Genomic DNA, 14,051 nt, shown 5'->3' with positions numbered 1-14,051 from the left:
AAATTGGGGGCGCTCAATGCATTGCAACTGTAGCTCCTGGGAAGCAGCTGGTGTTTCAAACCCATCTTGAGTATGAAATGTATAGGGCCTTATTCGACCACCTTTACGCATATTGAGTAGCATCTTACTCTGTGAATAGTCCTATTGATTGCAAGAGGGTACTATGCAACATGAAAAGAAGTGGCAGAATCAAGCCAATAACAGCAGGACTGAACTGAGCAAAACCAAAATTCAGATTTATTTAAATTGTCTTTGACCAAATGGTTGAATACTTTGGCATTTGATCCCTGCTTATGTTTATCTTTAGCTGGAAGTGGCACTTTGGCATAGAACAACATTTGTACATGAAGAGAGGATCCGTTCACCCACATACCTTCTTATTGTCCTGTCTGCATGTGACACTAACGCATACTCTGCTAGTAGTGACATGAAAATGGCATAGAACCAGCAGCACTCTTATCATCCAAGAGGCAGTGACTAGTCAGCTCGAGGTTATAGTCCAGGGCCTGACAATTTCCCCCCCCCCACGCACACTTACTTCCTGGTGCACATTCCATGTTTCCAGACTAATAGTACGCATTGTGCAGGCCACATCATGTTCATCCCATATCCCATTGAGCCTGTGTCTGCCATGCACAATGGGGAATGTGACATGCCATAATTCTGCTCCTCCAATGCACATCAGGTATAAGTGCCACAATCTTACACATATTGCTTCAGTGAGGTGCCTGCATCTCTCATACTTGAAATGCTTCTAAAGAAGAGCCTGCGACAGCATGCCCGGATTCCATGTGTTCTCTTTAGTCTCATCTATTTCCCTGTATTTTGCATATTACAGAGTAACCCTTCCCCTAAAAGCTTGGCCCATTCTATCCCATCCTCTGACTTAGCTGGCAGTTAACAAGACTTGCAGCAAACCTCCTCCAAGCACTTGATATGCTGTTTCCCAAGGAGGGTGTATGTGTTACTTCAAGTCTGGCAGGTCAGGTAATGACTTGCCTGCCGCTCCTCTCCAGAGAGCATCAGATGTGACGCAGGCTGTAAGCACACCTGGAACTAGAAACAATTCAAAGCAAAATTTTAAAGGAAGCTTCATTTTCAGTGGCTCAGAAAAGGAGTTGGTGAAGTTACCTGTGACGTACGTGCTGTTTTACAGGGCCTGGGTTGGCATACGTGCACTAATGCATGTGTAGCCACTGGCCAGGGTACTGGCCACTCACATAGCTAATAGTTGTGCTGATTATGCAAATTTCCAGCTGGTGGTGATAGTGTGTGTGTGTGTGTGTGTGTGCGCGCACGCAACTGTTGGTGGAAAGTCAAACCCAAAGCAGCTGCAAAGAACAGAGCTTAATAAATTGTCGTTTCTGGTTGGCAATTTATTCCAAATCCTGGGTTCCCTTTGAACATGGCTCATTTTCAAGGAGAGTCCTAGGAACTTGTGAACCATGGGCCAAATTCTGATCTTTGAATAGACATGAGAAGTTGCCAATGACTTCAGAGGGACCTGTGCATGTGAAGCTGAGGTCTAAACAAGGGGCTCCTAGAGATCAAGGATACCTACCCTGCCAGAATACTAATATGTTACAAACTGTAAGCAACAGGTAGAAAATTGACAAAATGCCACCTACATTCCTGATCTGATTTTTTTTCCTCTCTATTTTCCAAACCAGGGCTCTGAGGAGACCATTCGAGTGGTGTCAATGGACAGAGATTACCATGTGGAATGTTATCACTGCGAGGTAAACCTGTAGCATCTCTGCCACTGAGTTGGATCAAGGCAAGATCTGGCCTTTAGGAGCAGAGGATGCCTGAGTGTAGCAGTGAATCAGTGGCTGGGCTTTAGATGGTGATGTGGTCCATAGTGAGTAGTTCCAGCCAGCTGTCTGCTGGCATGGTCTGTCTTACTTGGCACTAAGAGCAAAAAGGCAGAAGTGGGAGGAAGACAAGAGCTCCTCAGAGGAGTTTGTCAGGGACAGGTTTTCAAGTGAGGGAGGGGAGTGGGGGAGAGGAAAGCTAAGCGAGGGATCCTGAAATTCAATGAGTCAGTCTACCCCAGCTGTCTCTCAGATGGGGAAGCCATCCATTTCTGTTAATGTTTTAAGAAAATAACTTTTTTAATCAATCATAGGAAATCTCAATATCCAAGAGATGGCAGCTCTCTCGCTTTCTCTCCCACAACTTTATATTAGAATGCCCCACTGAGGATTTATTTTCAGTTCTCTTTCGTTATTCAGTTCACCATTCTCCCTCCAGCTTGAAGCAAGTCAGCCTCCCTGCTTTCATCCAGGATGGCTAACTGCATTATGTGCATAGATAACATAGTTAGACATCTGCCTGCCGTGGGCATATGTACCCACACACCTTCTGGGGGTGGTGTTCTGTCCCATCTAGTGGCACCGAGACCACAGAGAGAGAGATGAATGAGTCTGTTCTACACCTGAGCTAAGGGCTGTATGGCTTTTAGCTCATGCACTAAGCTCCAGAGGTCCCGCCCACTGACAACTGGGGTGTGTCAGCGTGTTACACATACACAGATATTGGACAGGAAAAGCTGTGGGCTGTTTTACAGGCTGGACTCGGGCTCCTTTGAAAATGGGGCCATTAAAATAGTGCATTTCAGCTGTCAAGGTTTCCAAAAGTGACTTGGGAATTTTTGGAGTCATTCGTTTTTGGGTACCAGGTTGAGAGACACTAAAGGTGCTTGGCTTCCAGAAGAGCTGAGCACCTGCTCCTGAAAACCCTTTCAGATGTCACCTTGGGCACCCAAACGCACTAGTCCCTTTGGAAAGCCTTCTAACTCAGCAGGAATTAAATGTTCATTCAAGAGAAGAGGCATATGAAAGGAATTTTCATAGTATTTGTGTTGCAAACCAAACAGCAGTTTGTAAATCAGTAGGGCTCCTTTTAAAACTGAAATTCATTAAGAGGACAGCCTTTTTTAGGGCAACTTTGTATGTTTGTGCAGCAAGATAGGAGAAAAAAGAAGAGGTGGGGGGCCAGGTATATTATTAGCATTTGGCATTTCTTTAGTGAATCCCTAGTCATTAAAACTCTAAACAAGGGACTGAACTAACAGAGCTTTGCCAGTGGGTAGCACGCCTGCTGCCATGACTGCAATTCGATACAGTGCTTGGCTAGCAATTAACGAGCCTGAGCCCAGACTCTTATGTCTCAGTCCTGGTTTATTTCATTCTCAGACCCCCATCAAATCTGCTGTTCAGTCCACTTTTATGAGCCTGCTATCTAGTCTGTCATGATTCTAATTCAAGATCTGAGGCGTATGGTCTAAAAATAATTGGGCATTCAGAGTTTGCAGTGTTTACCTACACTGTGGGGAACATTTGTCAATATAGCAGAGTCTATAGGAGGAAGAAAGACGTGCCATATTCCAGCTACTGTGATTTCTTTACAGGGAAGTGTAATACATTTTAAAAAAGGACTCTGTGGTGGAACTGTTTCAAAATTTCCTACCTAATTAAATGGGAAAGAATGTGTGAGATTCATTTATAAACTGTGATGGAAGCTAAGTCATAAAATCTCAAGTTCCTTCCTGTTACCTCTGTATTTCCTAACTTAATTTATCAATGTCTGGCCAAAAAAAAAAAAACCAAAACCAACAATGATCTTTTTTCTTTACCAAAGTGGTCTCTTAGATTACTGTAATCTTTTAAGTTAAATGATATAAAATTATTAAGTAAATATAAATTATTGAATTATCTGAATAATAAAAGGTCCCTAAACTTTTATAAAATGCTCCTGTATTGCCTGAAAGCACATTAATACCTTATTCTTTCTTGTACTCTCACTTTAGAAATATGACAACTTCCATAGCTTACGGTAAAATGCTCAAATCTTAACAGATCACATTTAAAATATGATTAATTAAACTTTGCCTCATCTTTGATATTAAAAATATAAGGTGAGGAGCACTGAAAATTATCTAGTTGCACATATTGCTCAACTTTGTCAGGATTACCTAGAAGCTGGAATTTCTATGTACTCCCTACCCTCTTTCCAAATCCCGGAATCCAAATGTAAAACCTCCATGATTTGCCTGACCTCAACTGGCATGGATAAGTAACCAAGAGACTCTCTGAACACAAGCATTTCCCTGCTGCAGCACACAATTGTCACCAAGGAGGACTCCTATTTTGCTTGGGTTATTTTCTTTTTACCTCTGGTACTTACTCTTGGCTGAAATTATTGGCCATTCTATGGAGGTATTTTGTAAATATGTAAATATTTTGTAAAAATATGGCAACTTTACTTCATCTAGTCTAAATTTAATCTGAGAAACGTACTATAGAAAGGGAAGAGACCTACTTAGTGAGAGGCCTAAATTGGAACATGAGGCCTGACACCCATTGAACTTTGCAACTTGCCTCATATCTCTAAATTATGCCCCAACCAGAACACCAATCTTAGGAAGTCCGTTCTTCATCACAATTCAAAATTCAAATGGGTTCTCTCTCGCCCAAATGATAGTCTGTCTTTACTCGGCTCTTCTCTGGTTCTCCAACTATCTCTGCTCTTCCTCACTCCAAGTCCAACATCATTCAGCTTGTCTGACCGGCTCCATATTTAAGAGGTCAGCGTGTGCTGCCTTACCATGTGATTAGTCTGATCTTTGTCATGGCTAGACCTATGAGGTGGACTGAAGAAAATAAATGCAGGTGTCAATCTGAGAAGATATGCCACAAAACTGCATAAATTTCATATTCCCTTAGATTTCAGTGATGTCACTCTTAATACATTATAGTCAAATGTCCATCTACCAAATAGTTCTGAGATTGCTGCAGTTAACAGGAAAGAGAGAACAAGAGACACCTTAGAGGCTTCAAAGTCTGAATGATGTTTTATTGAAATGACAATCATTCACTAGTTAACTTGTGGATGTGTGTTTGTTTCTCTTAGGACTGCGGTCTCCAGCTCAACGATGAGGAAGGCCATCGTTGCTATCCTTTAGAGGGACACCTACTCTGTCATGGCTGTCATATTAGGCGCCTCAATATCAAAGTGTCACCACATCCACCTCCAAGCTATCCAATGCATGTTACAGAGCTCTAAAAGACACTTTCTGTAGCAATGAATCACTAGAAAGAAGATGGAAGAACTAAAAATGACTTTCCAGTTTTTAAAGATGAAATTTCTCTAATAACCATCTAAACCAGCTAAGTTATTTATTATTTTTTTTAAATCATATGTCAGAGGCCCTCTATGATCATGTCCATGTTTCTATTTACCTTCAGCATTTTCACTGAGACACCACTTACTTGGAAAAAAAAAAACAAAAAAAAAAATGTGCGCACCGCTGAACTAACTGTAAGCAGCAACATTTCCCAGTACAGTGGTACGAAAGGCTCTGTTCTACACTCCTTGTTTGCTTCATTCCAGTGGGAGTTTTGCCCAAGTAAGAAGTATAAAATTCATCCCCCAAATTTAGCAACATACATATCACAACAAGCGTGATAAGATAAATACTAGCATTTTAGCTAGTCCCATTGCATCCTGGTCTTAGAGAATAAACATTCTCACATTTCTAGAATACTTAGATTCCCAGTAGTAGTTAATAGGAAGCAAAGTAAATATATATTTTAGTAAGAAAAATCTTCAAACGTGGGTTAATTAGTAATTAATAGCATTCACACCTATGAAAGGCTTCAGGCCAGTGTCTTTTCCATCCTATTTGCTATCACAGTGAGCCAACAGAGTATTTAGCCTGCTGCAGAAACATGACAGGTGTCTTCTATAGGAAGCACATTGCAGAAGAATGTGTCCATTTGAAAAGTTAAGATTATTTCATAAAGGGTTATTGCGTATGAAGAAAATTCTGGCTCTCCATAATAACTTGCCATTTACATGCTTGGTTTTTTGTAGCTTGTAGTGGCGTGAGACTAGCCACAGCTTTGGAAGCACGTGTCATATTCTTCTGGTGATTTGGCACTTACTAAGCAGTCCATCTTTTAAACCTGTTTGGGTTACTAGGTTTAGCAGTCCTTTTGGCCATGCAAGGAGACATTTCTGTGTCTTGATCCTACTTGTTTTATACAAGACTTCATTTGTTATAAACTGCTTTGCAATTTTTTGTCGTTACATTTTTTAAATGGGCAGCAGTTTTGTCATCTTTTCAGTTTGATGTGTTCTTTTCCAGATGTAGTTTTGAATGATTACAGTGATGATCTTCATTTGAAAACCAAGCATGATTTAGCAGAAATAATAATTTAGGGTTTCAGACAATTGAAACAGAAATTGGTATTTTATAACAAGTATTAGATGTACACAGAATGTACACACTCATCTTTTGCATAAGCTTTTACAATAACCTCAGAAGTCTGGGGTAATATATATCTTCCATATAGGAAGTTAGATGAATCTTTTTTTAATGTTTGTTTTCTACTGTGCTTTGATGATTTACATGCAATCACACATCTCTATGTTTAAATAACAATTCCATGTATTCTCATGAGAATTGAGCTACACTTTCCTGAAATTATTTTATAGTTTGAAATGTGGCCATCGCTCCCTTCCTTAGATATATTTAATTATGACAAAATTCTTTTACTGTGGATTAGGTGGAAATATCAGGCAAGATTCTCAACACATGTAAATTGAAAGAACTGTAGTGACTTCAATGAAGCTATGCAGGTTTATACCACCTAAGAATCTGGCCCATCAGTTTTAGGATTGTCACATGTTAAGTTTCATCAAACTAATTAAGGAAATAGCTATTTGGCGACTCCATTGATGCAATAAGGCAATTCAGGATATGGTTGGAAAGCACAAGGAGCAACCAATAGGCTCTGATTCCTGAACAGAATAATTAACTCATGAGATTCTCACTCCCTTTATACAGCTTTTTGATATTCCAAAATATCTTTATGGTAAAAAAAAAAAAAAATACATTCATTGATGATGGAAAGAGATGAATGCAACAGTTCAGAAACTGCTGCTGAATTGTCTGGTGGGCAAAGATTAATCTGCCCTACTGGATGCTCCTCAGTAAGTCCAATGCGCATTTAACCAGTCATTTTATAATTAATAGCTGGCTTAGTTAATGTGAAAGCCATGTTTTGGAGCACTGCTAATGCTACAAATAACCTTTTCCTACAGTGGCTGATCCAATGGTTCTGATTTTCAGGAAAATGGGAATAGAGGCCCCTGTACAGCTTTGTGCATTTATTTGCACTACCTTTGTGTACACAGTTACTAGGATTGCATGTGCAAAGATGACCTGCAAATAGATGCTTGGGCCTCTCATTCCTGAAACCTAAGCTGTAAAAGGTAAAAATTAACCTTCGCACAAATCTGACTTTATTGAAGTAACTCGAGTATTGAAAGTATCAAATTGAGGGTGTCAAAGCTTCAAGGTAAATATTTTGTATTCGTCACAGCATAATACTTTTCCATTTCACAAAACAGCTTTGGGCTTCAAGGCATTGTATTAGCATGAGTTATTGTTAAAAATATTTGTATAAACCCCCGACATTAAGAGAAAAAATATTAAAACATACAGATGATTTGGGTCTGTTCACATGAGCAGGCCAACCCAGAACAGTGCTTTCTACTAAAAGGTGCATTTGCTCCAGGTGACTGGGAGCTAGAACTTCATAGAACCACAGAAAACAGAGATGAGAGACCAAACTAGGTCATTTAGACCATCCCTCTGCCAGTTTATTAACTAGTGCTAAGTCTATTTAAGTTTGTAAATTTTCACTCCTGCATTGCTTTTCAGTGGACAGCACTAACAAACATGTACATACAATTCTTTTTCGAAAACTATCATCCTTTAGAACAGAATAATACTGAATTTCACATTTTTATTTTTCAGTTCTTTCTAATAGTTCTACTCAGTTCCAATATGTGTTAAGTATCTTCATGGTAAAATGTTGAAAAATTATGTTTCAATATAGAAAGAGCAGTTTGTTTAAAACCAGAAAGCAGCAGTTGTTGTTCCAGTATTTTCTATAGACAGGGGCATTCTATTAAAACACCAAAATTACAGCTGGCTTTTAGAGAGATGAGGTGAGGGAGGTAATATTGTTTATTGGACCAACTTTTGATGGTGAAAGAGACAAGCTTTCCAGCTACACAAAGCTCTTCTTCAGGTCAGCTGGCTTTTACACCATTAATAGAAGAGCTGGAGCATAGTTGGTATAATTCACCTATTATTATTATTAAGAAAGAATAAGGAGAAAGCTATAAGCAAATCTAAAGTGACATGCTGTACAACTTAGTATTAATGACCGTTCCTGTACATTTTACCTCCTGTCTGGGGAATTGTATAAATGAAAGCGTCTAATGCTTTGCTTAAGGAGTATTCTTATATCAGTCAGTTCAACACAGATGTAAACTTCCCAGTATTCATTTTATAACATGATTATTTATTGGAAACCTTCTCGGTGTACTGTACTTTCAGAATATTTCCATAAAGTTTCAGCATTTTACAACTTGTTCTTGTTTTCATCATGAGAAGTCAGGACTACACCTTTCATGTTTCATTTTTGTGGAAGATTTCTACAGTGTCCCAAAAGGATGTGGCCATTTTAGGAGATTCACAGCGTCCCTAGTGCACTGGAAGACAAGTTCCAAAGAAATTACCAAAATTATGATAATTGTGGGGGGTGGAAATCTCAGATATTTGAAGTTTCAAAAAGGGGTTTTTGTATATTTTGTAAAGTTGGGCTTCAAAAGTAAAGTATGGATGGAGGAGTTCTTTAAGACAAGAAATTCCAGAACAATTAAGTAAACCAAAGCTCTAAAGGAGGCACACAAAAGCTGCTTTCTTGTGTTTCAAGAAAAGTTTTAAAAAGTTTGTGATTCATCATGCAACTAATGCCATAACTAGAATATATAATTTGACTTAAATTAAGTTTTCCTTTGAGAAATATTTTCATTTTCTTTAAAAGAATATAGTTTCTTCCAAGAACTTGGACCAACGTTGATTTTTATTTTGTAGGAAATATATAAATGCCCTGTTTGTATATCATGTAACTAGTTTACATGCTGCAAATATACGTTAGTTTAACTATTTTTGTATATATCCTTGTAAAACTTCTAAATGTGCTTCTTTGTCTTTTAGTCCCTAGAATGACTTGTGGTTTTATGTTTCAGTGTTTGATTCCCTTGATTGTTGAAGAAAAAAGGTTGGGAAATGTAGATTTATTTATCTAAAGAAGCAGCTACTTGCTATCATCCTAAATTATTTAATATTAAAAGTCAGAAGTTTCATTTAACCTTAGATGTTATAATCTGCTTTTTTCAATAAAGACATTTTGTAGTTATCTTTGATTTTGTAATTTGTTGCCTGTAAGTAAAGAGTTTATTTTGATTTGTTTGCCAGTAAAAACATTTTAAGAGATCCTTATGCTGCTTACAGAAATGCCAACTGATATTAACTGATTACAGCTGTATTCATGAAAGTGTTTGGTTCTTTAGTGCAAGTATAAATAATTAAGGTTTAACATATGCCCATAGCTAACATTTTGCAGCTCCACTTAGAAAAGAATTTAGCCACTTTGGCAATTTGTAATTAAACCTTAACCAGTCCGGCTATTTCATATTTGTAGCACTCAGATTAGATAAACACATCCTTCTCAGGGCACCTATTGTTTCATAATGCGCACACTTCCATCAGAGAGGCACTGGCCTGGGAAATAATCCTGCAAAGGCTAAGCAGGATCAGGGCTCTGGTTTGGATAGTGCTCTGTATTTCCCTGATAACAACCACATTACCCAGTTACTTTGCTTTATGGGCGTGTCAATGAGTTTTAATGTTAGCTGCTCACATTGACAGATTGTGTTTTATCAGTTTAACACTTTTGCTAATCTTTCTATAGTGTCCCTCTCCTGCAGGCAAGTGAACATGACTCTTTTGTGGCAGATAAAGGTAATTTCTCCCCCCCCCCCCACTTTGGATATTCCACCCCTTGTAATCTTCAGATTATCATTTTTAATTCCTGAGTTTCCTCCTCTCTAGACTATTATTGTCCTTATTTATCCTTCCCATCCCATCCAAGAAGCTTTTTCAAAAGCTAGTGCTACTGTTGGCCTAATGGTATGAGCCGCTAGTATCAGGATCTTGAGCTCTTCCAGCCTTGAGCAAGGGACAGAAGAGCTGTAGGACATATAGTGTCATCTAGCCCCCGTATATGGCAGATCTATTAAGTACTGATATGCAATAAGACACCCTTATTGATGGCTTTAAGCTGCTGCTAATTCTGTCAGATTTCACTGGTATGTCTTCAGTTGCACAGGCGGCTATGGCAAGCTTTACAAAACATTATGTTTCTTTAGGAAAGAGCGGGGATTGCTTAGAACAGTGGTGTATCTGTCCCAAAAGCACCTCCCAAGCCATGTTCTCACCATTTTGAAGAGAGGAGGATCATTAATTCATCAATAACCTCATGCTGCTTGTTGTAAAGCCTGATGTAAAGGTGTATGAAGAATTTAACTAACAATCTTGCAAAGTGCTCTAACAGAAGAGCATCATTGCGGCTGCATCTCACAAACTTGGATGATCAAACTAAGCCAGACTCCTGTTACAGCCAGTATTTTTGCCTACTTGTATGCAGCCTGGTTGACAGAACCATAGTACTTAAAACAATAACCTACCCCTGTGGCCATCTTACAGGAAACATATGCTGGAAAATTAATATAAATTCATTGTGGGGGAGAACGAGTCAGGGCTTCTGCCCAACTCTGAGTAGGAGGGTTACAGTCTTAATTAACAGAACCACACTGTGGCGTTTCATGTCCCTTGTGTGGAGGCTCACGCATTGGGTCAGTTTATAATTGCGGAAGCCTTTTTCATTTCACTAATGTACTTCCATGATCCTAATTGTTCAGGAAGGGAGAGTTGTTGCCAAGCTACTATCTGTCCTGCTTGCCACTTCCCCAGCCTTTTGGCTTGGATCTTCAGCACTGCACAGAGTGCGCCTGCATAGCAGGTGGGAGGTGATATTTCTACCCAAGGTCGATCAAAGCTAGCAAGAGTAACAAGAGCAGTGAAGCTGTGGCAGCACTGGCAGCTGCACGAGCGAGCCCTGCCCACCTTGGACCGGGGGTACGTGCTCAAGCAGCTGCCACCCGTGTTGGTGCAGCTTCACTGCCATTGTTACTCAAGCTAGCTGCAGTGTGTCCAGACATGCTGCAATCACACCTCCCGATTGTGGTGTCGACATGCCTAGCTTGCCAGATGAGAACTTGGACCTCTGCAGCTGGAAACTATCAGGACTCTATTAAATACTTGTCAATGAAGTGACAGTGTCTGCACCATGGGTAGGTAACTACAGTTTAGCTTCTAGCACCTAGAATTACTATAACTGCATTGATTCTTCCTTTTGCTAGGTCATCCTGGAAGCTGGGACAACTCTCCTAGCTATACTCCCTATGGGTATTTCAGATTCAGTCCAGGATAAGAGGGTGACTGCCAGGTAATAATAAAGCAATTGCAGACCTCAGTCTGTCTTTTGGAGGTGCAGGTTTCCCTGGGCTCATTGGACTATTCTCCATCTTTGATGCTACCCACATTATAGATGTTTTATGAGACAGGATGAACCCCTTCAGTCTATATCATAAACAAGAAACACGAAGCAATTTCCCAGTTGAGAGGGGAAAGTTAGAGAATAAAGTAAAACCAAAAAAAAAAAAAAAGGAGGAAATAGGTGTCTCCAGAGCTTTATTCCCAGTCCTAGAGTTCAAGTATGAGCTCTCCAGATTGCAAAACATAGTGCTGACATCAATGTTTGCTAAGGCTGTGTCTACTCTAGAATATTTGTGCTAAACTATCCCACATTGCTACCACTGGTTCAGCTCCAACAGCAGTAAACACATTAAGTGAAGCCTCTGGTGACTGCTGGCGTTTTAAGCACAGTGGTCAACTAAGGCTATTTAGAGATTAAAAGAGCACTAGCCAAAAGGTGCCTTGCCTACCCCTAACTATTACGGGTGCTATGGCCATAGGAACCAATGCTGTATTTGGGTCTAGAGATATGTTTCAGTGATTGTCCAAAGCCTTACTTAAAAAATAAATAATTCTCAAACTTCCACAAAATATTGGAACCTGAGTTATTTTGAGTGGCATAGGGTTTGGGATTATTTAAATAAAATAAAAAGGCTTGAGGCAAGACTCTCTCTAATCTGCTTTGCTGTTTACTTACTGAGCTTCACCACAGCTCCCATAAACAAATCCAGAATTCAAATGAGTTATAAGGGAAGCATATCATTAAAAAGGAATAGATTTTTATGTAGACACCATCTTGAAACTATTTCAAACTCAGTAAATTCTGTTTCCTTCCCTGGCTGCAAGTTTTGCAGGAAATAGGAGAATTTCCCATTGTTAAGCTTACCTAATGAAATCATAATTTTGCCTCCCATCTGTTTGGCCCTACGTTACCCTATAGTGGTTCCTCCTTTTTTGCTCAGTGCTAATGGTTTTTATTCCCAGTGACAGTTTAGCCAAAATTTGTAAATTCAGAAGGCTAGTTCATACCACACCAAATAACATTTTGGTGTTCAGTGTAAGTCAATCTACATCTTTGCAGGACTATCAGGAGGAGCCTGGTGCAACCTGTATAAAAGCTGGGGGTCGCTATCCATTACAATCTACTTCACTCTCCCCAAAGCACAAAAGAGCTTATTCTAGGGCTAATTAGATTTTCGATATTAGAAGTTTTAGATATATCCAACAGGGGGTGGGTGCTATTAGCTAAATTAGAGACCAGGAGAAAGAATTGGCTATCTTGTTTATCAAGCATGACACATTAGGCTGAGTTGGAAACTACACAGTCAACCTACCAAATGCAAAACCATTGGCCAGCCTTCAAGGAACACTTCCTGACTTATCAAAAGCAAGGCAGTGCAGAGCTGCACTAAACTTCAGAAAAGCTAGAGCTTTTACCAAGCTTTTTCAAGACTCCAAAAAGGACCAGTGTTTTGTGTCAGTTTAAGACTTACAATTAGAAGGAGCCCCTAGTTCTGTGTAACTGAACTGATTCCTTCATCCCTTTAGTCTTATCGCATTGTTTTGATTGCAAGGTGCTTCCACCTGTATTTAAAGTGGCAAATAAATGGTCGTAGCTGCACTTTTCTTGTGCACGCACTCTCATGCTGCCAGCTTCAGTCACATCAAAGGTAAATACATGATGTGGGATTGCATGTTTCTTATGCAGTAGAAAACAAACAGCAAACAATGGACTTTTCAAAGTTTGAGAAAGGCATGAAAGCTAACAAAGTGGAAGAAGGCAAGTCTGTGGCAAACAACAGTGGCAAAGAACAGTCAGTTCATAAGATGAACACTTTTAAGATAAAATTCTCAAAGGTCTGTGTAATGGATGTAAAATCCACAGAAACCCAAATTTGTACATGCAAATAGGTGATTACAGGTGTGGACACCTAGCAGTTCAATTAGTGCATTGGCTAAGGCCATTCAAATGCACCAAAGATACAAAAGGTACCAAAAAAAAAATGGCCCTTTAAAAATGTCACTTAAAAATTACGGTTTTAACAAAGTTAAAGAAAACTGATCAGTTGTGTTTAAGGATCCAGCCTTGGCTGTGACAGTGAGACAAATCAAACTATTCCTCTTGGCACATTCTGAAAAGAACATGCCCAATCCTTAGCCAGTGTCAGCTGACATAGCATCATTGAAGGCAATGGAGCTACTCTGAGTTACACCAGTTGAGGAACAGGCTCTGTTTCTTACTTAAGCCAAAACAGCTCAGGGGATATCAATTGAATTGTGCTCCTTATAATTCAGAATTGCTGCAAAGAGGGCTTATGGGTGAAACAATGACAACTTCACCAGCCAGCTAGAGGCAAAGAGGAACTGAAGGAACATTTCAAGAGCTACAGTAAACTCATCTATGCAAAGGTCAATTGTATGGTTCTCATCTTACTTCAGGTTTCAGAGTAACAGCCGTGTTAGTCTGTATTCGCAAAAAGAAAAGGAGTACTTGTGGCACCTTAGAGACTAACCAATTTATTTGAGCATAAGCTTTCGTGAGCTACAGCTCACTTCATCGGATGCATACTCCACAGCTTGCATCCGATGA

At 39.5% G+C, this 14,051-nt stretch overlaps 1 protein-coding gene across 1 annotated transcript in view; it reads left to right on the top strand.

Moving 5' to 3' along the window:
* The window catches only part of WTIP (WT1 interacting protein), a 114,042-nt gene extending 104,820 nt beyond the window's left edge, over positions 1-9,222 (top strand). Inside the window, exons 7-8 of the mRNA XM_084644242.1 lie at positions 1,671-1,739; positions 4,915-9,222. Coding sequence (XP_084500368.1) covers positions 1,671-1,739; positions 4,915-5,067 — 222 coding nt within the window. The 3' untranslated portion in view covers positions 5,068-9,222. The remainder of the gene's footprint in view (positions 1-1,670; positions 1,740-4,914) is intronic.
* The last annotated feature ends 4,829 nt before the right edge of the window (positions 9,223-14,051 follow it).

Source organism: Lepidochelys olivacea, assembly GCF_965140295.1.
Source record: "Lepidochelys olivacea isolate rLepOli2 genome assembly, chromosome: 12".
Taxonomy (NCBI): Eukaryota; Metazoa; Chordata; order Testudines; family Cheloniidae; genus Lepidochelys; species Lepidochelys olivacea.
Note: the sequence above shows the minus strand (reverse complement) of the source record. Positions and strands in the feature narration are given on the sequence as shown.